The sequence below is a fragment of the Ailuropoda melanoleuca genome, chromosome 9, assembly GCF_002007445.2.
Source record: "Ailuropoda melanoleuca isolate Jingjing chromosome 9, ASM200744v2, whole genome shotgun sequence".
NCBI classification, from domain to species: domain Eukaryota; kingdom Metazoa; phylum Chordata; class Mammalia; order Carnivora; family Ursidae; genus Ailuropoda; species Ailuropoda melanoleuca.
Window position 1 is genome coordinate 75,340,962 of NC_048226.1, and position 24,324 is coordinate 75,365,285.

Consider the following 24,324-nt stretch of genomic DNA (forward strand, 5'->3'; position numbering starts at 1 on the left):
CAACACACTGCAAAATAATTAGCGGTTTGTGGAAGTCACCCCTGCCAGCCTGGGAGCTGTTCTGTGCTTTTCGTATTTACATTCTATCTATAGCATCTGGCACAGAGCCTGTCAAACAGTTGGCGCGTACTAAGTACGCATTTAACAAGCATGAATGGAGGAGCAGGTGGACGGACAAAGGACCGTTTCGTCCTGAAGGTGAGAAATAGCTCGTGGCGTCATCTCCCGCCTCATCCAGCACACTGCTCCCCTGCTGTCCTTCCTTGCAGAGGTTTTCCCCACAGGCTGGAAAGTTTAAGAAAAGATAGAATAAAATATTTCACAAACATCTTGCCTTAGGAGAGATTATGATGACATTTCACCAACTGAAAATTTGTTCCACGTTAATGCCTCTTTTTTATTTTTATTTTTTTGTTTTTTAATCATTTCTGATATTAGAGTGGTCTTTGATTCTCAAAGATGCTATACTTCTGATTTTGGCAGATCTTTCTTAACTCCTTCAAACAATCTCCATTCCTGTCATCTTCAGCCCCAGACTCCCACTCCACCCACCTTCCTGTGGCTCAGAGTCACCATGGGACTGTCACAAAACTTTTCCTCGTGGAGACGTGGTCCCTCTGCCCTTCAGTGCTAGGATGATCTTGTCGGTAACACCAAATATCCAACTGGAACTAAAAACCTGATAATTAAGTTACCTGATCATTGAATAATTATTATATACAACTTCAATAATCTCTACTCTTCTTAGAATACTCTTTAAGCCAACAATTCCTAACAATGAAAACAAATCACTTTTTCAAAGTTTTCTATATCACAATCCTAATTTCAAAGGCACCAGTAAAAAACAAAGCAATGAAAAGAACATAGCATATGAATGAAAGACAGCAAAATCCATGATTAAAGAGTAACTTTATGTTCATAAAAAAAAGGCATCAGTAAGAATTTCAATTCCACAAATTCCCTAACTTGCTATGAACATAATTATGATGAATGAACAAATGCTTGCATTTCTGTTGATTAGTTAATAAAATTACTGAGGCATAAAAACATTCAATGTTATGTTTTACATTAACTCAGTTTTAAAGAATAAAAATGATATGGCACTAGGATCTCCACAGAGACACAACTTAGTCAAACCACTAAAAAACTCCGGTGGATGCAGCAAGACACACTTTATAGCTTAGATATTATAAAGGTGCTATGTGGTGTTTAATCAATTTTAATAATGCTAGTTTTATATTCTACAAGCACATTGTGTTTACAGGGCAGTAGATACACTAACTTTTACTCTGTGCCAAGGGCTGGACGCAGTATTTGATGTATTATGTCATTTACTCAATCACATCTATTCTATGAATTGTATTTTAAGTCAATAATTTTAGAAAATTAACTCACTCATTTATACGCCAATTTGTGTTGTACACAAACCACCTTCTCTGTGGACTCTGTATGTTCTGTGTGCTTCACACTGGCGGGCACACAAGTGCATAAAACAGAGTTCACCCTTAACATGCATGGTTACTTTTTGCTTTGAATTTTTTCATCTAGCCATTATGTAGGCTTGTATGAAAACAAAATATTATGTAGCTTTGTAAGAAAATGGTGCCATCGTTTTGGAAAACATTTTGGCAGTTTCTTAAAAAACATAGACATATACTAAATTTATGTCCCAACAATTTCACTCTTGGGGAATTTGGTTACTCTTATCCAAGAGAAATGATAAAATATGTCCACAAACATTGTCTTTGCATGGATATTAATAAAAGTTTCATTCATAGTAATTCAAACCTAAAAACAATCAAATTGTCCACAAATAAGGGACTGTATAAGCAAAATATGATATCTCCATATATCCATACAATGAAATAAGATGCATCAATAAAAGGGAAAAAACTACTCATTCATGCAACAAATGGCTATTTATAAAAAAAAAATTACACTGATTCAAAGGAGCCAGACACAAAAGAGTACATTTTGTATAATTTCACTTACATGAAATTCTTTAAAAGATAAATATAACTTCGACAGAAAGCTGAGCAACATTTGCCTGAATACAGATTTATTCAGGGGATACAGAACTGGCTGAGAAAAAACATAGGGAACATTTTAGGATGATGGAAGTTTTCTGTATCTTAACTGTGGTGATATTTGTTAAAATTCATCAAACTGTACACTTAAAGTGATTTCTGTTTATTTCATCTAAACTGTACCTCAATAAAATTGACTTTTGATATGTACTCATCTGGGAAGCAGTGTTTTGTGTCTGCATTTGTGTGTATGACATCATAAAGAGATAAGAACAGAGGAGGAACCGAAGGTCAAATAGTAAGTTGATAGATTTAGTAGGCAGAAGAAAATTTTATTGGGAGGGTCCTACACAACTATTCATGTAAGGATCTACACTTGGAATCGAGATCCCTAGCAGCCAGAATAAAGAAACACATGATCAGCTACCAGATGGAATTTTATAATAACTTAATTGCAGTACATTTTTGAATTATACAAATGTTTAAAAATGGTGTTTCATAAAACATGCAATAAATCAAGATTAAACACAAGCTCAGAGGTTAGATGTTTTGATTAAAATTCTTACTCTTAAACCTTTCGTTTAGGTCATGCTTCCAAGTGACACTTTGGGGAAACCTAAAAAGGGTATTAAAGCTCTTCCTAACCATGCTTCGCCTGACCAGATTACAAATGGTACAGATTACAGAGAAGAAGGAGCTACGTATATGTGTTTAGACTTTTCATTTTTAGATATTTTAAGGTTGAGTTCTACTGTGCTTTGTTTTTAAATCTAAGGTCTTATTTTCTCCCCAAATGTGAACATTAGGTAATATAAAAGTATATAATGATGGAGAAACAAAAAGGAAGAGCAGTTTGTGCCCAAAAGACCCATTATCAATTCAACCTACTTTATCATTTAGGGCACAAAGATTCCATGCCTTTTCCAATTAGCACAAACACGACTTCATAAACCCATTACATAAAGTATTTTCTTTCGTTGATCAAAAGCCAACAATTTTCTCTAGCTAATATTTAAATTTCAGCGAAAATGGATTTTGACATTTTTCTGTAGTTTGCCAAATGCCTTCTCCTACTCCAGGCTCTAGGCTGAAGCTTATACCTGCACAGAGGAAAACAGAGGATTCTTAGTTCAGTATTTAGGTTGACACAGCATGAAATCCTGTATTGACTTTGTTTTCTACTTCCAGAACCCAGACCTTATTCTCAGTTCCAGTGAGTAAGTCTTTGCCTGGGTTTTGTGTTGAGTCTTAACTTCATAGACCGTACCAGGTTCGGCACTTCTTAACCTAGAAACCTGCATAGTTCCACAGCTTCCTTCAGCAACCCGAGTCCTATGTTCTGTTGCCAAAATATTCTGATGCTGTCACCTTTCTGAATCATTACACATTCTTTGCATCCAATTTTTTCATCCTCCAACAGCCTGGACCACCAAGGACTGCCAAGCTTTCATTCACAGAGACCAACGTCTGTCCGTCTAGCTCAGTGATTCTTGACCACTGTTTAATCAGCCAAGCTTAGGCTTTGCTTCTTGACTGTTTAAATAAGAATATCTGGGAGAGAGACCTAAGTATCTGTATCTTTAAAAGCCCTCCGGATGGTTCTGAAATTCAGACAGGGAAGAGAAGCCTGAGAATGGGGTGAAGCAAGAGAGAGTGCAAAATTTAACTGGGCTCCAAGAAAACAGGAATCAAGAAAAAACTTTACTGTATTATTTTTAAAAATCAAAATAAGGGGCTCCTGGGTGACTCAGTCACTTAAGCATCCTACTCTTGATTTCGGCTCAGGTCAGGATCATGGAGTCATGAGATTGAGCCCCCTGTAGGCTCCGGGGCCCCAGGCTCCATGCAGAGTCTGCTTGTCCCTCTCCCTCTGCTCCTCCTCCTGCTGGCACTCTCTCTCTCTCGTTCAAATAGATAGATAAATAAATAAACAAACAAAATCATTTTAAAAAGGAATGCAAAGTAATCCAAAATAAGGAAAATATCAAAAATTTAAAATTTAAAAAAAGGCTCAGTACTTGGAGCCTGAGGTAGAAGGGAAAAACTCATAATATTGATAATGTCTTTATTTAAAATTTTTGGTATGTTATTCATCACAGACTTGTTTGCATGTATACTAATTCAAAAAACAGTCCGTGAAAATATTGATTGTATTAATTATTGAGGTTTTGGATACTCCTTGAAATGTTGTCTTCTCCTCACTCTGGTCTGGGTCCTACAAACCACTGACCTCGGCAGATGCTCTGCATTACCTCTGACCCTCGTTTCAATTGACTGTAGTGAGCACAGATATTCTCTTTCCCAACAATTTGCCACCTGCCAAGCCAAGCTCCAGTTATGAAAATATAAGATAGAGAAATACATATATAATATATATAGTATGTAATATATATATATAATATACACTATACATTATATATATATATATATATATATACACACATATATATGTTATATATGAAGAACAAGTCAATTGCTTTTGTCCAAATTTCCAATCTCTTTCTCAAGCCTGAGTCTGATTTTAGGAATATACCTATACCCAAAATATGTAGGAGGACTAAGCTAGTATGTACATTTTTAAAATTCTGTCTAGGCGACTCTGATCCACCATTGCTCCCCACCTCCCGCATTAGAACCACTGAGCCAGGTCAGTGTGGCTCCAGGTGTGGTCCTCAGAACAACAGCATCGGCATCACCTGGAAGTTTATAAGAAATATTTATAAGAAATGCTCAGGTCCCATCCTTGAGCTCCTTAAACAGCAATTCGGGGATGGAACCAGGAATCTAGATTTTAATAAGCTCTCCAGGAGATTCAGATGCATGCTAAAGTTTGAGAAAGGCTGATTGTATAAATAACCATCTATCTACTCATGGATTCATGACAGCCCGTGGACAGCCACCTCCTCCCTAGGTAGCTAAGATCACCTCCAGAGATAAGGGTGGGGCTTGCCCTACTTCTTCCTGCACAGAGGCAGGCAGGCCCGGCAGGTGCAATACCACATCAGCCAATGTGTCCCAGGAACCCAGACTTGCCAAGCGAGTGGTTTCCTGAGGTACCCAAGAGAGGGAAAGGCAGATTCCGCAAGTAAGCTGTGTGACTGGAGATGCCACGGTCAGAAGCGCTACATCTCTCCCCAAGTTCAAGGGGCGAGTCTGAGTCCAGGCCAAAAAGAAAGTCCTGAAAGCTAAAATCCTGGGGAGGGGTGGGAGGATGTACTATACGAACTATGACTTTTCACGAGATATTCTGGGTCGGAGGTGGTGGGTTGGGGTGGAGAAGGGAGGCAGTGCCTTCTCTTGGGAAGAATTTTGTAATTTCAAAATGTGAAGGACTAAGCAAGAAAGGGGGTATTCCAAGTAATCTCTGTCCTCTAGTCCAGAGAGAATGGCAGGAAGGGCATCTGCCATCCAGTGTCCTAAACCATTTGGGGGAGAAAACTAGAATGCCAGCAGAAATCCTACTCGGGGTGAAAGACTATACATTTGGCTGGTACCCTCCCCTGTCTCTGAGGAACTTGCTGGTGTTAAGGAACCAAGATTCAGATGGTTACAGAGGCCAAGAATGCATGACTGAGTGAAGCTGGCACGCGTGACAGACAAAAGGGAGGAAGTGGGGAGGGGAGAAAAATCCCAGAGGGTACATCCTGTACGAAGGACCCCCACAAACTTCTGCCCACAACCACAACTCAACTTTAGGTGATTATTTCTATTCAGAAATAGAGGCCCAGAATTGCCTGATCTTTCTAATTTTTATGAGAGGCAGAAACTGAGAGTTGGTATACAATCTCCCAATTTTGAAAAGTAGACAACAATCAAATTATTTTAAATCACACTTGAGCCTGCATTGTACACACAAAACAATAAATGTCTCAAAGCTGAATCTGGGTCATGGGTCATTCATTTGTAATACGATGCTTTGAAAAGAGAAGTAGATAGTCAAGGAGCCCCTGGTGGTTCAGAGGGTGGAATTCCTCACTATGATCCAGTTTTACCTTCATCTTGTTGGTACCTGGCCTTGCACACGGCTTTGATAGCCCCATGGTCTGTATACTCAAAATCTGCATTTCCATCAACATCTAGAAGGAAGAACATCTAAACTTCTTAAAACAGAGAATCAAAATTTGGTTCAGGGCTGTTTTTCTTGAGTCAGTTAATTAAATAAAAGTGGGCAGACACTACCATTCAGTATATTTGGTTGGTGCCTGTGGAAGGGAGGCATGTTGTCTGAGCCTCTGTAAAAAAATGGTAAGGTTTTGCCCACGGGTGACTTTAGAGAAATAAAAGTCAAGCTGAAGTACACTCTCCTTAAAAAGAAGCATCCATGAAATTTCCTTTCCGAGCTGCGGTCCCAGAGTGGCCCTGGCTAGATTTCCACTGGATGTTTTCACCTAGAGATAAAGACGCACAAAACGTTGCTGGGTGGACCCGTGGTGGGTACACCAGAGGGGGGTGAAGAGGGGAGAGGCACCCAGAGCCGGTAGAGAGATTCTAATAAGTGATGCCGTCTCAGAGTTGAAAACAAACTTAACAGGTAATTTGTGGGTTTAAGTCAGTATTCTTGGCTCAAAGAGTTTTTAGCAAAATAATTTTTATAAGCCTCAGAAGATTGCAGCTGAAATGGTTTAAGACCAATTTGAACTCATTTTCCATTCATATAACATGAGAGGAGGGGTCCAGTGTCCCTGGCTCACTGGAGCACTAGTTTCAGGGTTTCCACAGCAGAGAGAGAAGCTGGTTCCAGTTCAGACAGATATTTCAAGCTTCAAGGGCTGTGTCTGGACTGAGAAGGATTTGCTCTCCCCCAAGTCCTATCACACAGGGTGTGTAAATATAGTTCAGGGCTGCTCAGGTCCTGGGGTTCCTGCATGACTTAGACTAGAAGCAGCTGCAGTCCCCGCTGCTTCGGGACCCCTTGCTTAGGATTTCAACCTTCCAGATTGAGGACTGTGTCACCAGCACATGGAAAAGGGAATCCTTCAAGGGGAGAAGCTAATGAATCAGTGAGAGCGGACGGGCGGGTGTGTGTGTGTGTGTGCGTGTGCGTGTGTGTGTGTGTGCTAATGAATCAGTGAGAGCAGACAGGCGGGGTGTGTGTGTGTGTGTGTGTGTGTGTGTGTGTGTGTGTAGGGGGGAGAGGGGCAGGCAGCGGGGGAGGGAGAGAGGGCGAGAGCGCGTGTGCTCATTAGGGGACGCTCTCTGATTTGACAGCCCGGCCGCCCCGCTACCGCTGCCGCTCCCGCCGCTGCGGCCGTGGGCCCCCCAGCACTTGCAAAGGGCCGCGAGGGTTCAGAGGAGCTGCGGTCCTAAAGACCCGCGCGCGGCTCAGTGGTCTGCGGTCCACAAAGTAGACGAGACCTCCCGCCGGATTGGAAACTTGCGCTTACTACTGCTTCGTCCACCCGCAGAAAGGCAGCCAGCGCCACAGAGGAAAAGGTAAGGGAAGAAACTGGTCTCTATGGGGAAGGTAGGGCACGGGGCAGGGGGCAGGGGGCAGTGCAGGCTCAAAGACTTGGGGATTTTGTAGCCCGGCGACCCCACCCTCTGACAGCAAAGGAGGCGAACGCTAAATTCCTACCAAGCTCCATCACTGAGACTCTCCGCTTCCCTCCCTGGTCCCTTTTTCTTCTTTACACTTTCCCCAAGCATCTGAGAGCTTTCTTTGTATTTGTTTTTCAGCTGGCAGGTATCATTTCGTTTTTCCTTTCAAAGGAGGGAGCTTCCTCTGTTTCTCTTCCGCGTTGCTCTCCAGTTAGAGGAAACAGGTGCCCCTCAGTAAGCCGGTCGGGAACCGGGAACCGTTCCTCCAGCCTACACCAGAGTTGCAATCAAGGGACTTCCCCCCAGCACACGTGAGCCTGTTTCTGGACAGACACGGGAGGGGCCAGAAGACGGAGGGAGAGCTACCTGCCAGGGACTGGCTCCATTTGAGAGGGGGACCCCGTGAATGAATTTGGACTGTAACTCTTCACAGGGGGAGAGAACCACTGAGGTAAAGGCAGGCCACCGGGAAGAGGATGTTTTGAGAAGTGTTTCGGAGAAACTTCAAACCGGTGAAGATGGAAAACGAGACAGTAAGTGAACTGAACCAAACACAGCTTCAGCCGAGAGCGGTGGTGGCCCTGGAGTACCAAGTGGTCACCATCTTACTTGTGCTCATTATTTGTGGTTTGGGCATCGTGGGCAACATCATGGTAGTCCTGGTGGTCATGAGAACCAAGCACATGAGGACCCCCACAAACTGCTACCTGGTGAGTCTGGCAGTAGCCGATCTCATGGTCTTGGTGGCTGCAGGCCTCCCCAACATAACGGACAGCATCTACGGTTCCTGGGTCTACGGCTATGCCGGCTGCCTCTGCATCACTTACCTCCAGTACTTGGGCATTAACGCATCCTCCTGTTCCATCACAGCCTTTACCATCGAGAGGTACATAGCGATCTGTCACCCCATCAAAGCCCAGTTTCTCTGCACATTTTCCAGAGCCAAAAAGATCATCATCTTTGTCTGGGCTTTCACGTCCATTTACTGTATGCTCTGGTTCTTCTTGCTGGATCTCAACATTAGCACCTATAAAGATGCGATTGTGGTGTCCTGTGGCTACAAGATCTCCAGGAATTACTACTCACCTATTTACCTAATGGACTTTGGTGTCTTTTATGTTGTGCCAATGATACTGGCCACCGTCCTCTATGGATTCATAGCTAGGATCCTCTTCTTAAATCCCATTCCTTCAGATCCTAAAGAAAACTCTAAGATGTGGAAAAATGACTCAACCCATCAGAACAAGAATTTGAATTCAAAGACCTCTAATAGATGTTTCAGCAGCACAGTATCTTCAAGGAAGCAGGTAAGCAAACCTGAGCCACCAAGTCCAGGGAAAAAAATGTGGGATAGAGTTCCTGCAGGATGGGATCAACTTTGCCCCACTTAGCCGATGGCAAAATCAAAATACGGTCATGCAAATGTTTCACAGTGTAAGCTTCTGCTTTACATAGTAAATACATCTCTAAAGCAATTGAAGATCTAAAAATAGGTGGGGAAAATGTGATAGTACACCAGCAGGTATCTGTGTACATGCTGGGAACATAGAAGGAAATGTAAACACAGACTCTAGAAATCCACTTTTAAAATGCGTATGACGCTCTGGGAAATCTTATCGAAACACTTGCACCATTTGTGGCTTCTCTGGGAAGCAGCTGGATATATTTAAGATTTCTATGGCATGACAAAGATTTGATAAGATAGTTGGAGAAAAGATGAGTCAGAGCAAAAATGAAACTTTCCTGCCATTCTACAGCTGCTTACCAAGTTATATAACTGAGAGGGGTTCCCAGTCCTGGACTTAACTAGTTTTAGTGGAAAGAGTCTATCACCCTCTCCCCCAGCTCCCTACAAAGTGTCCCAGCGTTCAGAAACTGAAAAGGCACTCTGCTCGGGAAGTGTTCTGGTAAAAAGGCTAATACCAACCTCGATTCATTCGTTACAAAGAATGATTACATTTTTTTAATGTGTTTCTCCTGGTAAGCATAACTAAGAATCCCTTTATGCTTTCAGATCACCAAATGTGGATGTGGCTACAGCTAAATAGTGGTTTTACTGGAGGATGAAGTGCAACTTTGTTACAGTAGACACAGTTTATAAGACAATATAGGAATAAAATACTTGTATATCATATACATTTCCAGCTGTATTTACACAGTCATTCTAAGTTACTTAATGAACTTAGCTTTCAGTTCCTTTTTCTTCTTTGCTAAACAGAATAAACACAGAGTAAACATTTATTCTCATGGCTGGAAAAGAAAACTTGAAATCAGCAATACTGGCTCTTTCGCTCTCTTTTTTCCCCCCTGCAGGGAATACAGTTCTTCCTGTGTGCAGATAGAAACTGAGCATACTTGCTGAAGTACGCATATGGATTACATACTTGCTATTACTTCCTAAATTCTAGATTAGCTGAGATATGAAGAATTTTAAACGGACATACGGGCACGCACTGAAATGAGCAACTAACAAATGTGGGTGTTGTAGATATGCATGAAATGAATAAGAATCTATAACTTAAAAGGAGTATATATACCATTTTAAATGGTACTGTGAGATCTGATTTAATAGAACATTTTCTATTAAAGATATCTCCATACTAGACAGGGAAGACTTGAGAACTATTGCCAGCTCTTAGATTCTGATTGCTTTGGGTCTAGCAATGCTGCCTAATACAAGGCATGTTTGGTCATCCATTACCCAAAACTTGATTAAGGGAAATTTAGAGAGAGCTGTTGACCATCTGCCAAGACAAACATTAACAAATACGGTAAGAAAGTAAAGAATATATACATCTCAATTAGAGATCAAGCACAGGTTAATGTCTGCAGGAAAGAAGGTCAGGGAGTAAATTTGTTCATTAGACTCCAACTTATATTCTTCTTATAAATTCTAAAAAAATTGTTTGGTCTAATGTCCTTCTTCTCAATTATAGTCATTAGTACCTATCGGCATTAATAATGTGCTTTAAATCGCTAATTAGGTGACATGTTCACATTCCTATTTCAAAGCTGTTACGGATAGGCTGCTTTTATAGAGGCTGATGGTAGAAGAAAAAGTCAAAGATTTGGCTTCAAACAATACTGGGCTTGCATGCCAGGGTTCTAATCGAATAGTATGACCTCAAGTCAGCAGACCTCTCTGAGCCTCAGTTTCCTAAGCTAGAAAAGGAAGATAAATAGCAGCATCCGGGTTGCTATGAGGGTTCAGTGAACACCTTATGAAATGGAGCTGTGATTGATGCCTGACAGTTAGCCTCCTTCCTAGTTTTATAGTGTGTTGGCAACTGTAAGAGAAATACAGATTCATTCTTTAAGATACTGTGTATATTCACCATTTAAACAGATTAATTGTTGAACAGATGTGTATATGTTATAGTAACTTCTCTAAGGAACTTTTTAATGATTAAGGCATTTGGAAATGTATTCAGAGCATTTGGGTTTGTCACAATAACATCACTGTCAGAAGCATTCAAGAGGGAGGGGCACCAAATGTCCTGAAATGTGCCAGTCAGTCCTGCCTTTGAAGCAGTGCCCTGTTACAAATGCCAGTAATGCCCCCACTGACAGACACGGGATGGCATATAAATCAATAGAAGTGCATTGAAGTAATATGTCAGTCTTGGTTACAGATGGGATGGGTGTTCAGAGAAAAGAAAGGAAATTGTGGGGGGGCACCTGGGTGGCACAGTCGTTAAGAGTCTGCCTTCGGCTCAGGGTGTGATCCCGGCGTTATGGGATCAAGCCCCACATCAGGCTCCTCTGCTAGGAGCCTGCTTCCTCCTCTCCCACTCCCCCTGCTTGTGTTCCCTCTCTCACCGGCTGTCTCTCTCTCTGTCAAAAATAAATAAAATCTTAAAAAAAAAAAAGGAAATTGTGGGGCTACACGGATCAGAGAAGGCTCCATGGAAAACATGGCATTTGAGAAGGCTTTGAAAGGATGGAGCTGATTTGGAAAGTTAACGTCAAGAGGAACAACACTCCACACAGAAAGGACCTGGCTGGGATGAGAATGTTATAGGTTTGGAGAGGAGACAGGAAGGGCCCATGAGTGGGATTTTTATGGTATTGAGTGATTTGGTTGACTAAAATGAGTGATATATTTGGGGGAGCATTGAAAAAGAAAGATTGGATTAATTAGGAATCTGTGTGTGTGTGTGTGTGTGTGTGTGTGTGTGTTTGAGACAGAAAGGGGGCTGTGAAGGATCCCAACCATCAGGCAGAAAAAGGAGTTTTAACTTAGTGTGGGGGCAACAATGATGGTGGCGAGCAGGAAGCAGCAGCAAGCAAAACGGTTTTGGGGGATAATCGATATGGGGATGAGCCAGATTTGGAGGGCAGGAGATGGGGGCAGAAAGGCCACTTGGCACATTGTTGGTAGTGATTCAGGCATGAGGTAGTAAGATTCTCTATCAGGAGAACTTAGAGTAAGGTGTGAACCGGAGACATGTTTCAAAGACAGGAAGGATGAGGTGTGAGCATTAACAGACACACCAGCTGAAGACAGCGCAGCACCAGGCTCGGAGCCTGGAAGCCACAGCACCCTGACTGACCAGGGGGGCGAGCGCCGTGTGAGGGAACCGGTTTTGTCCAAAATCAGTATGCCTTTCATTTGGCCCTTTTCTAAAATTGTTCTTTTCTCAAATCTTCAAAAGATTCAAACCTCCACCTCCTATAACCAAGGGTCTTTTGTTTCAATATTTTCTCTGCTTTTTTTTTTTTTCTTTCAGGCAAGTTTAATCTACATTTTAATAAATATTCTGTCTGGGACAGGTCTTTCTAGCCAAGTTATTAAAGTCAAATGTGCATAGCCTAAGAGAACTCCATTTAAAAAAGAAACAAAAGAACATTTATATGTAAGGGACAAATGTGCATTTTTGTTTGTTTTTAACTTTTATGCCCCATGCAGAACCAGATCAGAGCTTTTTCTTTTTTTTTCTTTTTTTCCTACTATGTAGAGATTCAATTCTATTTTAGGAAACTGACTAAATATTTGGTAAATTGAATCAAAGAAATTACTCAAAATAATGGCTTGAAACTGTGTAGACAAAGGATTTATCTGATTGACTAAATCTTTGGCTTTACAACTGGTTGTTTGGCTCTCGAGGAGATACAGTTTAAATGATCCCATTTGTCACATTCCGGCGCTAGGCACACGCTGCCGGAAGAGCCTGTCACTTGGATCAATTCTAGTGTGGAGCATTGGGTAGATAAAATATCTGAGTTATTGGCTGTATATTTCAAAGCAATTAATTGGATCCTTTGGTATTTTGGAGGCACTAAAACATCCTGGTAATGGACTGTACTACGGATACACACACTCAGTGCAAATATTTGCTTTCCACAGAATGCAGGGGTGTGCAGAATATCGTATGGAACAGACCAGTTTTCTTTTGCAATGAGTCTCCCTAATCCGTTCTGTTTTCTCTCTGGTGCGGGACTGTGAAACAGGGTCCAAATACAAACTCCATGAGTTTATGGCAAATTTTTCATTATAGGTTTTATTTGACTAAATAAGCCTTTAAAATACCAGCCTTTGTTTCCATAAGTTTCTTACAAGCCTTCTACCTTACTGGAGGAACATTGCTCGCCCAAGAAACTAAACATGCTTTCCTTTTTAAAGCAATCCGTGCCTTTTGTTGCTGTCGCTATTGTTATTGCTGGTGATGATATAAAAGCAATCATGTGTATGATGGAAAACCACAGAAAACTAGGGATAAGAAAAAAGGCAACCTTTACCCTACCTCCCCAAACCACAGTTTATTAGCATTTGCTTATATTCTTTTTCTTATGTTTTCACTTGGCCTTTTTTATAAAATTACAGTGTATATTTTTATATAAAAATATATATAATTTATACCCTGCCTTTACATAAAATGTTGAAATTAATATTTTCAAGGGAAATAGCAGGGTAAAAGAAAATGGGTAAGATTGAGTCAGTTTTTCTTAGCCTTGATTTTCTCATCAATAAAAGGGAATAACAATTAATCATAGACTCTTTGTTCAAATCCAGTGAGATGCATGTGACAAAATTCATGTTTTCTCTCCACCCGCCTGTCCCCTCTGCTCCCCCCACTCCTTCCCACTGATCTGCGGTCCCCTCGGCAGCCCCCTAGGCACATTCCTCTAGTGCAATGGGCTCCTGGAAAATGAAGACCTGAGATCAAGAAAGGGCTTAAATGTGTCTTTTCTCTTCTCCCCGGTCTCTCTCCAACTCCTGCCTCCAGGGCTACTTGCTTGTTAAAGAAATCTTGAACGAGGAAAACCCTGAAGACAGGAGGGAAAGGAGGCATAACAGTGTAGTATCAGGCAGTAGGGCTGGTGTTGGGAGGATAAAGTCCCTTGAGTCGCATGGGAAGCTTCATCAATGGTGCCTCTAACGAGGCAAATTCACAGCATCAGGCCTAAATCAGAGGTTTCTCAAGTTTCCTGGGACTGTTTTCGCAAATCCATTTGTCATTTCTAAATATTTTATTTATTTCATTTGTCTGGGTTCAGCTGTATCCTTCATAGTATAAAGGTCACTAGGATGGAAAAAAAAATGTGATTTTTTTCACTTAGTGCACAGGTACCCAAGTGAGCTACCTTATTTTTACTATCGAATAGCTTTCCATTTTCCCATTCACATCCTGTGTAAGGGAAGACTTTGTACGTATCCGTAAACTGACTCACTGAAAACCCCCTGCAGTTATGTGCTTTGTATCTCTTGGTTAGATGAACACTGTTTATTCCCAGCTTTGTATTTGTAGCTTTGAGCCATAATTTCACCAGTAGAGAAAAACACATTTTCCTGTATCTCTACAAAAAAGGAGAAAACTGTACTCCTGCAACACTCTTAATTTGGACATACACACACACCTGAAAATCAGCTGACCTTGGGGCATGCCTGGGAAGCTCAGTCAGCTAAAGGTCGGACTCTTGGTCACGGTCTCAGGGTTGTGAGGTGGAGCCTTTTGTTGGGCTCCACACTCAGCAGGGAGTCTGCCTGAGATCCCCTCCCTCTCCCTCTGCCATCCCCACCCCCCCACTCAAGCTCTCTCTCAAATAAATAAATAAAGCTTTAAAAAAAATCAGCTAACCTTGAAATGACAAACTATATTTCTTTACATAGCCTTTTGTGCATTCTTCAAACGGCGAGCAGATATCTCAAGTTCCAGACAGGAAGGCTCAGCTGCCACCCTGTCTTCTGGCTCCTTTATGAGTTGGGGGAAGGGTGAGAAATATAAAGCTAGAGTGAGGTCAAGATAAAGCAAAATTGTGCAGTAGGCATTTTACATTCAGTATCCTCCTCAATTTAATGACACATCCACTCACAATCCAAAAAGCACCTAGCTCCATCCTAAGTGCAGGGGCCACAGGGACACATGGAGACAAACTCCTCATCTTCCAGGGAGCTCACTGTTGGCAATGTGTGCAAATAATCCTGAGCAGCCCATTGTGTTCTGGATAGAGGACACGGCACTGGGAAGGCAGAAGCAAAATGGGGGAGAATGGAGGGAGGCTTTATGGAGTCCATGGCATTGAATTGAGCCTGGAAAGATCAATAGAACATCTGAAAGTAGCACTCAGAAGACAGGGAGAGAAGCAGCGCTCAGAAGAGAGGCCGGGAGATGACTGGGCAGGTTCAGGGCAGATTCAGTATGTCACAGTGGGGCCACGAAAGGCAGCCGTCGGGTGAAGGAAGTCTGCTGCATCTGACTCCCTTCTTGCTTCTGCAGCCTCGGCCTTTGTCATTCTACCTGCTTTGGTCCATACCTGCTTATGAGTCTCTAGCACGGAGCTCTAGCAAACACTTCATTGGTTTTTGGACATCATGTAAGTGCATCGGATCCAAGGTGTCTAAAACTAAACCCATTATTTCTTTTTTTCCTAAATCCCGACGTTCTTATCTGCTAGTCCTAAGCCAGAAATCTGGGAGTCCTTCTAAGGTGCCTTCCACCCTCTGTAGCCAAGTCTGAGTGACTCCAGCTCATGACTCTCCTGTTTTCTTACCCCGCTCACACCCCCGTTGTCCTTGCCCCCAACTTCCCCTGCTCTCATTCAGCCCACACCTCAGCCGCCTCTTGGACTCCAATTCCAATCTCCCACAAATCACTCCGTACATCACTCACTGGGGGATCTCTCTAACAGAGATACGTTATCCAAGTGATTTGTATAGTTCCCCGCGGCCTACAATTTCAACATCTTAGCACTAACAAGGCTCCTCCCTGTGTGTTCAGCTCACTTTCTTGTGGTTCTCCTAACTTACACTTTATGCTGCAGTGATACTGAATTATTTGTAGTTCTCTGAACTTGTTATGTTCTCTCAGCCAGAATGCCCTTCATCTGGCCAACTCCCAATGCTCTTCCAAGTCTCAGATCAAATGATGCCCCATGTACCCCACCAAGCCTTCTGTGAATTTCTCAGGCGAACTTATGTAACTAAATGCCTAGCTGTAACTACGTATGTTAGTTTCCATAATACCTTGTTTTCATAATACCTTGTATATCCTGCTAGTTTAATAATTCTTAAGGATCATAGTTGTAAGTCCGTCCACCTTCCTACTGCCATTAATAACATCCTTAAGAGTAGAGCCTTGTGTCCTCAGTGACCTCAGCGCAGTGTCGAGCACATAACAGGCTTCCAAAAGTCTGTATACACAGTCGTGTGTTGCAGCCAAAAAGCATAGGCTTTGGAAGAGCCGGTTTTTAGCCTCTCTTCCCAGCTCTGTGTTCAGTGATGTCACATTAGTTGCTTAACCTTGGCCATAGGTGGGGTTTTGTAATCTACAGAAATCAGCAAATATGGGGCCTCTCCCTTTTATTGTGGAGAGCCAGTGGTTAAATATTTATCAGCACACTTGTGTGTGTGTGATAGGATTTTATATATATAATGAATGAAAGTATAACAGAGTACATGCATGCTTACTTGGGGGCTCAGTCAATTCCAACACTCTTTTGCTCTGTGGAAAATTATTGATTTATGACATAACCCTCTCTGACTTTAACTAAAATTCTCTTGTCTTTTGTTGAAGCCCTTTTTAAAATCCCTTTTAAAAAAGGATTTTATTTTATTTTATTTTATTTTATTTTATTTTATTTTATTTTATTTTAAGTAATCCCCACACCTAATGTGGGGCTTGAACTCACAACCCTGAGATCAAGAGTCAAATGCTCCACTGACTGAGCCAGCCAGGTGTCCCTATTGAATCCCTTTTTTTATTCCAAAGTAGCCAAACTAGCAATTACCCAGTATGATGGTGACTATATGAGTAGAAAAGACTTTTTATGGCGATTTCTCCCTCCCAGACAGGACAGGCTAACTTAGAAAATGGCAGACTCAAATAATAATTTACTTTTTATACAAAATTTTATACAAAACCCTGTTGGCTTTCCAATGAGCCTTTAAAATGCCCTCTTTAATGAGAGAGCTACATTGGACGGGATGGGGAGAGAGGCAGAGAGATAGCAACTCAGAGAAGGAAAACAGTGTGAGCAGAGGTATAAAAATGAGAATAAATCTATCTGAGTGCCCTTATGTGACTCATTTTCCTAAAACAATTTGCACACATCATCTTCTTTCAAAAAGAATATCCCCAATCTCCTCTGACTAGCTTTTAAAACTCTCTAACATCTGACCCTTTCATCATTGTTTTGGCTTTGTTTATCCATTATTTCTTTAATTCAATAAACATTTATTGAGTGCCAATTTCAAGCCAGGCATTGCTCTGCAAAACCAGTAATTGTCACTATTTTAAGCAACTTTCAGTGAAATAGGAAAGATTGCCATTAAAAAGAATTGGAGGGGCGCCTGGGTGGCTCAGTTAGCTAAGCATCTGCCTTTATTCAGGTTGTGATTTCAGGGTCCTGGGATCCAGCCCCATGTTGGGCTCCCTGCTCAGTGGGGAGTCTGCTTCTCCCTCTGCCCCTCCCCCACTTGTGTGTGTGTGTGCACGTGCGCTCTCTCTCTCTCAAAATCTTTAAAAATTTTTTTGAAAAAAAAGTTGGGCTGTACAACGTGCAGCAGAGGCAACAGGGAGGGGCGAACACTGTACTTAAAGCCCCCAACAGAATAAGAGTCTAGAGTGGACCTAGAATGATGAGGGAACATTCGCTGGGCCAACATGAAGAGCAAGATCTTCAGACCAGCAGAAGAAGTCGTTTATGTAACCAAACAGGGCCCAGGGTGAGACCACAGAAGGCCCTGTGTGTCATCCGAAGGTGTCTGAACTGGATTCTGTGGCACTGGGGAGCCACTAAAGGCCTTGACTTTTGGAAACTTGCATAAAATTGTACAACCAAGCCAGCCAAGAACCAGGGAGACAGAGATGAAGCTTTTCCAATCCAGACAAGAAGCAAAGAAGGCTTCATTTAGGGGGTAGCAGTAGGGATGAGTGGGAAGGGATGTATACGAGAAATATTTAGGAGGTAAAATCAGTCAGGTTTAACAACTCATTTGGCAGATGAAGAAGAGAGAATTTCCTAAGTGGAGTCCCAGATTCTCAGCTGGGGTGACCGGACAGGTGGTGGCATTATTAAGCACAGCACAGGGCAAAGAGGAAGAGAGGACTTATCTGTATTTATTCCTCTCCATACACTTGGGCATGTCACACCAGATTCTCCCACACCTACCAGGCTCATTTATATTTTGCAACCTTGATCATGTCACTTTTTCCCACCTATGAAGCCCTCCCCGCTCCTGCCGCTTCCATACGTGTCTGTGAATCTCCAGTTCACAGCTCAGGCTGCTGTTGGATCAAGAGGTCCCATATACTGGACACGTATTGGACGCAGGTGAGCGCGAGCTCTAGAGTCAGAAAGACTAAGTCCCAGCTCTTTTACTTTGGACAAGTTATTTTACTTCTTGATACTTCAGTTTGCTCATAGGTAACATAGGATACTGATGGTACCTACTCATGAGATTGCTGTGAGGAAATGCGTTACTATTAGAAGTATTTAGTAATTCTTATTTACTGTATTTAAATTATAGGCTGTATTTAAAATGGCATTTACTCCCTCCTTACTCACGAAATAGCAAAAATATAGACTGGTAATTCTTTCCTGAGTCTTAGTCTTTCCTGGAGAAGACTAAGTTTAGAAGTTATAATAGAGATAGATCTTCCAAGTTCAACTAACAGCATCTTAATAAAATCAAATTAGGGGCACTCGGGTGGCTCAGTCAGCTAAGCGACTACTTGATATCAGCTCAGGTCATGATCTCAGGGTTGTGAGATCAAGTCCCACATCATGCTCTGTGCTGGGCCTAGAGCCTGCTTAAAATTCTCTCTCTCCCTCTCCCTCTGTCTCTCCTCCCACCCCTCTAAAAAAAAAAATCAAATTAGCAAATATTTCCTGAGCCCCTACTGCATGCTCAGAGAGAAATACAAGTGCAATACAAAACTCACACATGTAACAGAAACTAAGTGTCATTGACTTTCTATCATGTATCCTATACTGTTTTATGGGAACTAACTCATTAAATTCTCACAACAATCCTGGGAAGTAGTGACTAATTATAGAAAAGTATTTGAAGGCATTGGGGGTTGCTAAGTGTCCTGCTCTGGGTCACACAGCCAGTTGTGACAGAGCCAGGATTTGAACCCACATTCCTGCTCCAGAGCGTACATAATATCAACCATAAGGCCCAAGAGAAAATCAAATACAGTTGAGATTGGTGAAGGCTTAAGTGATTTTCCTGGAGCTGGTAGTATGAAAGGGGTCTAGAGGGTTTTAAGGGGCTAGTTAAAGAGAAGGAGAGAAGAGAGGTCATCCCAGATAAAGGAGGAAGAAGGGAAGAATATGACGGTATTATCAATAGGAGAAAAAAAAAAACCAGAATTGAAAAACGCATGTTCTGTTTGAATAGTGATGAGATTAGCGGGATGTGAGCCAAAGATTCACATTAGGGTGACATGGGAAATAAATGTGGAGGACACACAGGTTGGGAATGGATCGCTGAGGCCAGAAACCTAGCGCCCCCCCGCGCCCCCCCCAGCAGCCGCCGCACAGCTCCCTGGTCTTGCCAGGGAGCTGTGCCTGTGAAGCTCACACGCGGGGCACACCCGCTCCGTCATACTTGGTGTTCCCATTCCTGCAGGCCTTGGTGACCTCTGTCTGTCCCTTTACAGGATTGTAAGCAGTTCCTGCTTTTCGTGCTTTAAATGCCCATTTCAAAGCTCCCAGCTCTCCTCAAGCCACTATACTGGGAATGTCCTGCACTGAAAGTTCTCCTGTGTCCAACCTCTCCTTTCTAGTGCTCCTGCCTCAGCCCCTGTGTCTCCTCACCCCTCAGCACTGCAGGACCGCCGGTCCCTGCCTTGCTGACCTATTGCTTCTCGGGGCCCTTAATCACCCTCCTCTGGTTCGCCCCCCAAACGGCTGCTAGTATCCTCTAAAATGCACACTTGGTAACCTGGTGAAGACGCCTGGAATCACCAGTATCCGCATGTCTTCCAGGCATAAACACAGCAACGTGATATGGCATGCTGGGACATCTGTGGTCGGCTCCCTGCTTGCTCCCCCAAGCCCATCTTCTCCCTGTCCCCACACCTGTTCCACAAGCACTTTCCTAAACTGGCCCCACTTCATAATGCATCCAAGCCAGGAGCACACGCCCCCAGCTTCCAGTGTTCTGCGGCCCCTCCTTGGACCTGTTACTTTTCAGCCAGCCCCTCATGGCTCACCTTCCAGCACAGGCTTTCCTGAGCCCACTGGCAGCAGGCCTGGGGCTTCTCCCTCCCCCCAGCAGCACTTTGTTCGCTCGTCCATGCAGCACACCCCGTTGCTGTAATACTTTGTTCAAATGTCTCTCCCACCAGATCGTGCATCCCACAGCGGCGGCAACATCAGCCCGTTCGTGTCTGTGTCCACAGCGCCTGCCGTGGGCACATATTAATAAACAACTAGCAAAGACTGGGTGTAAGGAATGAGGAAGATGGAAGGGTCAAATATGACTCTAGCAGTTCTTTTCAGGAGACGGCAAGGGGTGAAATTGAGAAAACCGTGGAGGGAGAGATGTTAAAAGCACTGTCAGAAACCTTCAGTTTTAGAAGAGGATTTGGACATTTTAGATTGTAAGTTTTTAGGATCTGGAAGAATATACACTGTAAGTTGAGTGGTCAAGATCAGTTACGGGCCTTTGGGGATCATTAAAATAATGGAAAGGAGGTATAATTAGGGTTGTATCTAAAGAGGGAAGGCGAGACTGACAAAAATTGAGTTCTGGAGGAATCTTTATAATTAGGAGGCTGAAGAGGACTGGAGTCTTTGCTGGAGACAGAAAGACCTATTTTTCCTTCTTGGAATGTGGCCAGAGGGCCAAAGACAGAGTTTTAGTGGATGCTTTCCCCCCAGTTGGGAGGGAAAATAAAGAAGGAAGAATGAGCCGAGGAGAGAGAGAAGCTTCAGGGAGAGAGAAGTTTCAGGTGAAGGAGTGAGTGGATTTCTCTAAAACTGGGAAGTCACAGCCTCTTGAACTAGAGTCAAACACGGCTCTTCGTAGCTGCGTGCAAGGTGCCCGAGAAGAGCTTAAACCACAAATTAAATTCACTCTGAAAATTAAACAAGGCTAAATGTGCACACGAAATAGAATGAATAATGCAAAACACCTGACAGCCCTGTTTCGTTGCAATAAAAATAGATAAAATCATTTTGGAAAAGCACCGCAACTGTTCATCTGTTTGTAAGCGGCACTGGTGACTTTCGGCCGTGCCCGCCGGGTGGCCTGTCTGAGCCGGACTATCTTGTAATTGCAAGTAGGGAAAGCGCCCTGTGCCCCTCCATCCTGGGCCTTCATCGGTTTGCATTTTAATGGGATTTATGGCTGTGGGAGAACTCAGCAGATTTTCTGCAGGCAGCAGCTCATAGCTTAGAGAAGCAGGCCGTGACTCAGTGAGCGAGGCGGCCCCATCGTGAGAGTGAGAGAGAACAGAGGCAGGGTAAATGCAGAGCACCCCATGAATTTTTAAAGATCATTTGTAAAGTAACGGGAGCCTCCAGCCATGTGCCTGGGCGGATGCCCTGCCCGGTTTCCTCTGGTAGGAGTTCAGCTTGGTGACTGATTGTACTTGGCAAACATTTGAAAGATTATGCATATAGAAAATGAGGGTGGTGATGGGTAGTAAGGAGGGCACAAACTGCATGGTGCACTGGGTATTATACGCAAGTAATGAATCATGGAACTTTACATCAAAAACTAGGGATGTACTCTATGGTAACTAACATAATAAAAAATTATTATAAAAAAATTGTAGGTTACCACCAAAAAAAAAGAAAGAAAGAAAGAAAGAAAGAAAGAAAGAAAGAAAGGGAAAGGAAAGGAAAGGAAAGAAAAGAAAAGAAAAGAAAAGAAAAGAAAAGAAAAGAAAAGAAAAGAAAGAAAAGAAAAAAGAAAAGAAAAGAAAGAAAAGAAAATGAGGGTGGGGGAGAGAAGGAGAAAAAAAAAGTGTCACTGATATATTTTCTGCTCTACAAGGAAAGATAGGAATAGGCTCCGATTCAGGGTGAATTGACAGGAGAAATATTTAACCAGAGATTATAAAGTGCTAGGATGATGGATTTCCAGCTATTTCTCTATTAATCAATTAGAAGCAATCAAGTCAATACTTTCGTATGAACCAACTGTGCTGTACAGTAGAGGTATTAGCCTTGTTAAATTATTGCAATCCCTCCCAGTGTGTTATTATGTGGAATGGGAAAATAGTGCAGGTAAGGAGAGATTTGCACCTACGCATCGATGATTTAATTGAAAGCCTACTATGTATCAAGCACTGTGTTAAGTACGAAGATACAAACATGAGCAAGTTAGAATTCCTGCTCACAGTCTAATAGGAAACACAGGAAAGTAAACTGATAATTACAGCCATAAAGGAATATGTTATCATCGGAAAAAGCACAGAGTGGTGTACTTATAGTTCTGAGCTAGATAGCTTGGGGGCAGGTGGGCATCAGAAAAGCTTTCTGGAAGAGGACTCCTGAGCTGCACCTTGCAAATTAATAGAAATTTTGTAGGTGAAGAAAGGAAGGAAGAGAGTTTATGCAGTGGGAACTATACGGGGAAGGCCAGGAGTCCAGAAAGAGCACCATCAGTCCGGAGAGGTGCACGTAGCTCATTAAGACTGGACAATAGAAGCTGAGACGGATGAGATAGGCAGGGAGCAGGAAACAAAGTCTTTAGGACACTGAGGAATTTGGACAATATTCTAAGGGCTATGTAAAGTCGCTGAGAGATTGCAAGGTGTGGCTTATTATAATCAGATCTGTGCTTGAGGAAGATCACTGTCTCCATGTAGGCAAAGGATTGGACCAAAGTCCGGGCATTAGCTATGAGGGAGGGGGCTGCAACCATAGGGACAGAATAACTGGATGATTCTGCAAAGACCTCACTTCATAAGGTAAATAGCAGTAAGAATAGAAAGAAATACATACATTTGGAATCTAATTAATAGACTTGGTATGAGTAGATGTGCAGAAAAGGGGGAGCGAGGGGAATCAAAAGTAAGTCACTTGAGCCATTGAGAAAGTGGTGTGACAGTTGAGAGTCTGTATCCTGGAATCTCACTTCCCACAGCAGAGCCAGGGTTGGCCACAGACGATGTGATGTGAGCCAGTTAATTTGACTCACTTTGCATGTCTGTAAAAGGGTTGCTAACAATGGACCTCTATCTCAAGGCAATTATTAGGATTTAGTGCAAAAATCCATATGGGGCACCTGGGTGGCACGGCGGTTAAGCGTCTGCCTTCGGCTCAGGGTGTGATCCCGGCGTTATGGGATCGNGCAATTATTAGGATTTAGTGCAAAAATCCATATGGGGCGCCTGGGTGGCACGGCGGTTAAGCGTCTGCCTTCGGCTCAGGGTGTGATCCCGGCGTTATGGGATCGAGCCCCATATCAGGCTCCTCCGCTGTGAGGACTGCTTCTTCCTCTCCCACTGCCCCTGCTTGTGTTCCCTCTCTCACTGGTTGTCTCTATCTCTGTCGCATAAATAAATAAAAAATCTTTAAAAAAAATCCATATAAAGCATTGTGCATGGTGCCTGGAATATGGAAATGATAAATGCTAGGTACTATTGTTATTAATTGGATAGTGTAATTTGCCTGAATGAGGACAATTAGTGGAGGAACACATTTCAGGGCAGTGAGCATATTACGTTCGGCTTTGCCCATGTTGCATTTGAAGTGTCTAGAGAATACAAGCGTAGAGTTTGAAATATAGAGTTGGAGCTCAGAACAGACACCTGGCCTGGAGATACCGATTTGGAGCAGTCAGGGTCCAGCTGATTGGTTGGGGACTCTGGGGTAGACATGATTATTGGGGGAAATTTTGTGGAATAGAAAAGAAACTCTGGAGTAGCCAGAATTCTGGGGAGAATGGGACGAAGTGCCCATAAAATAAACAAATAAAAGGAATAAGTAAAATAATAAAATAAATAAATGGAATGACCAGAGAGGGAGGAGGAAAGCCAGGAGGTAGTAGAGTCACAAAAGCCAAAGGAGGAGACTTTCCATGGAGGTCAATAGAAAGAGGTAAAGATAACCAAAAAAGCACCCCAAAAAGGCATGGGCAGCTTTGTGAGTACAATTCCCATATAGTGTTAGGGGGACTACCTTAGCTTTCATGAAGTTGTGAATGAATGCATTGGGGGGAGGCAGCAGGAAACTGGACAGGGAGTTGAGAGTAGACAACTTTTGACAAATTTGTGAGAGAAAAGGGTGGGTGGAGAGTGCTCAGTAACGACAGGGAGAAAAAAGGTAGAGTATTTTTGTTTATTTTATTTTGTAT

At 42.7% G+C, this 24,324-nt stretch overlaps 1 protein-coding gene across 2 annotated transcripts in view; it reads left to right on the forward strand.

The window, feature by feature from the left end:
- The first annotated feature begins 7,197 nt into the window (after positions 1-7,197).
- TRHR (thyrotropin releasing hormone receptor) overlaps positions 7,198-24,324 on the forward strand; it is a 40,014-nt gene continuing 22,887 nt past the window's right edge. The window contains exons 1-2 of one of the 2 annotated variants that reach the window (XM_034668480.1): positions 7,198-7,460; positions 7,704-8,872. In XM_034668480.1, coding sequence (XP_034524371.1) covers positions 8,084-8,872 — 789 coding nt within the window. In that variant the 5' untranslated portion in view covers positions 7,198-7,460; positions 7,704-8,083. The remainder of the gene's footprint in view (positions 7,461-7,703; positions 8,873-24,324) is intronic. The other variant, XM_019799133.2, reaches the window with a different exon arrangement.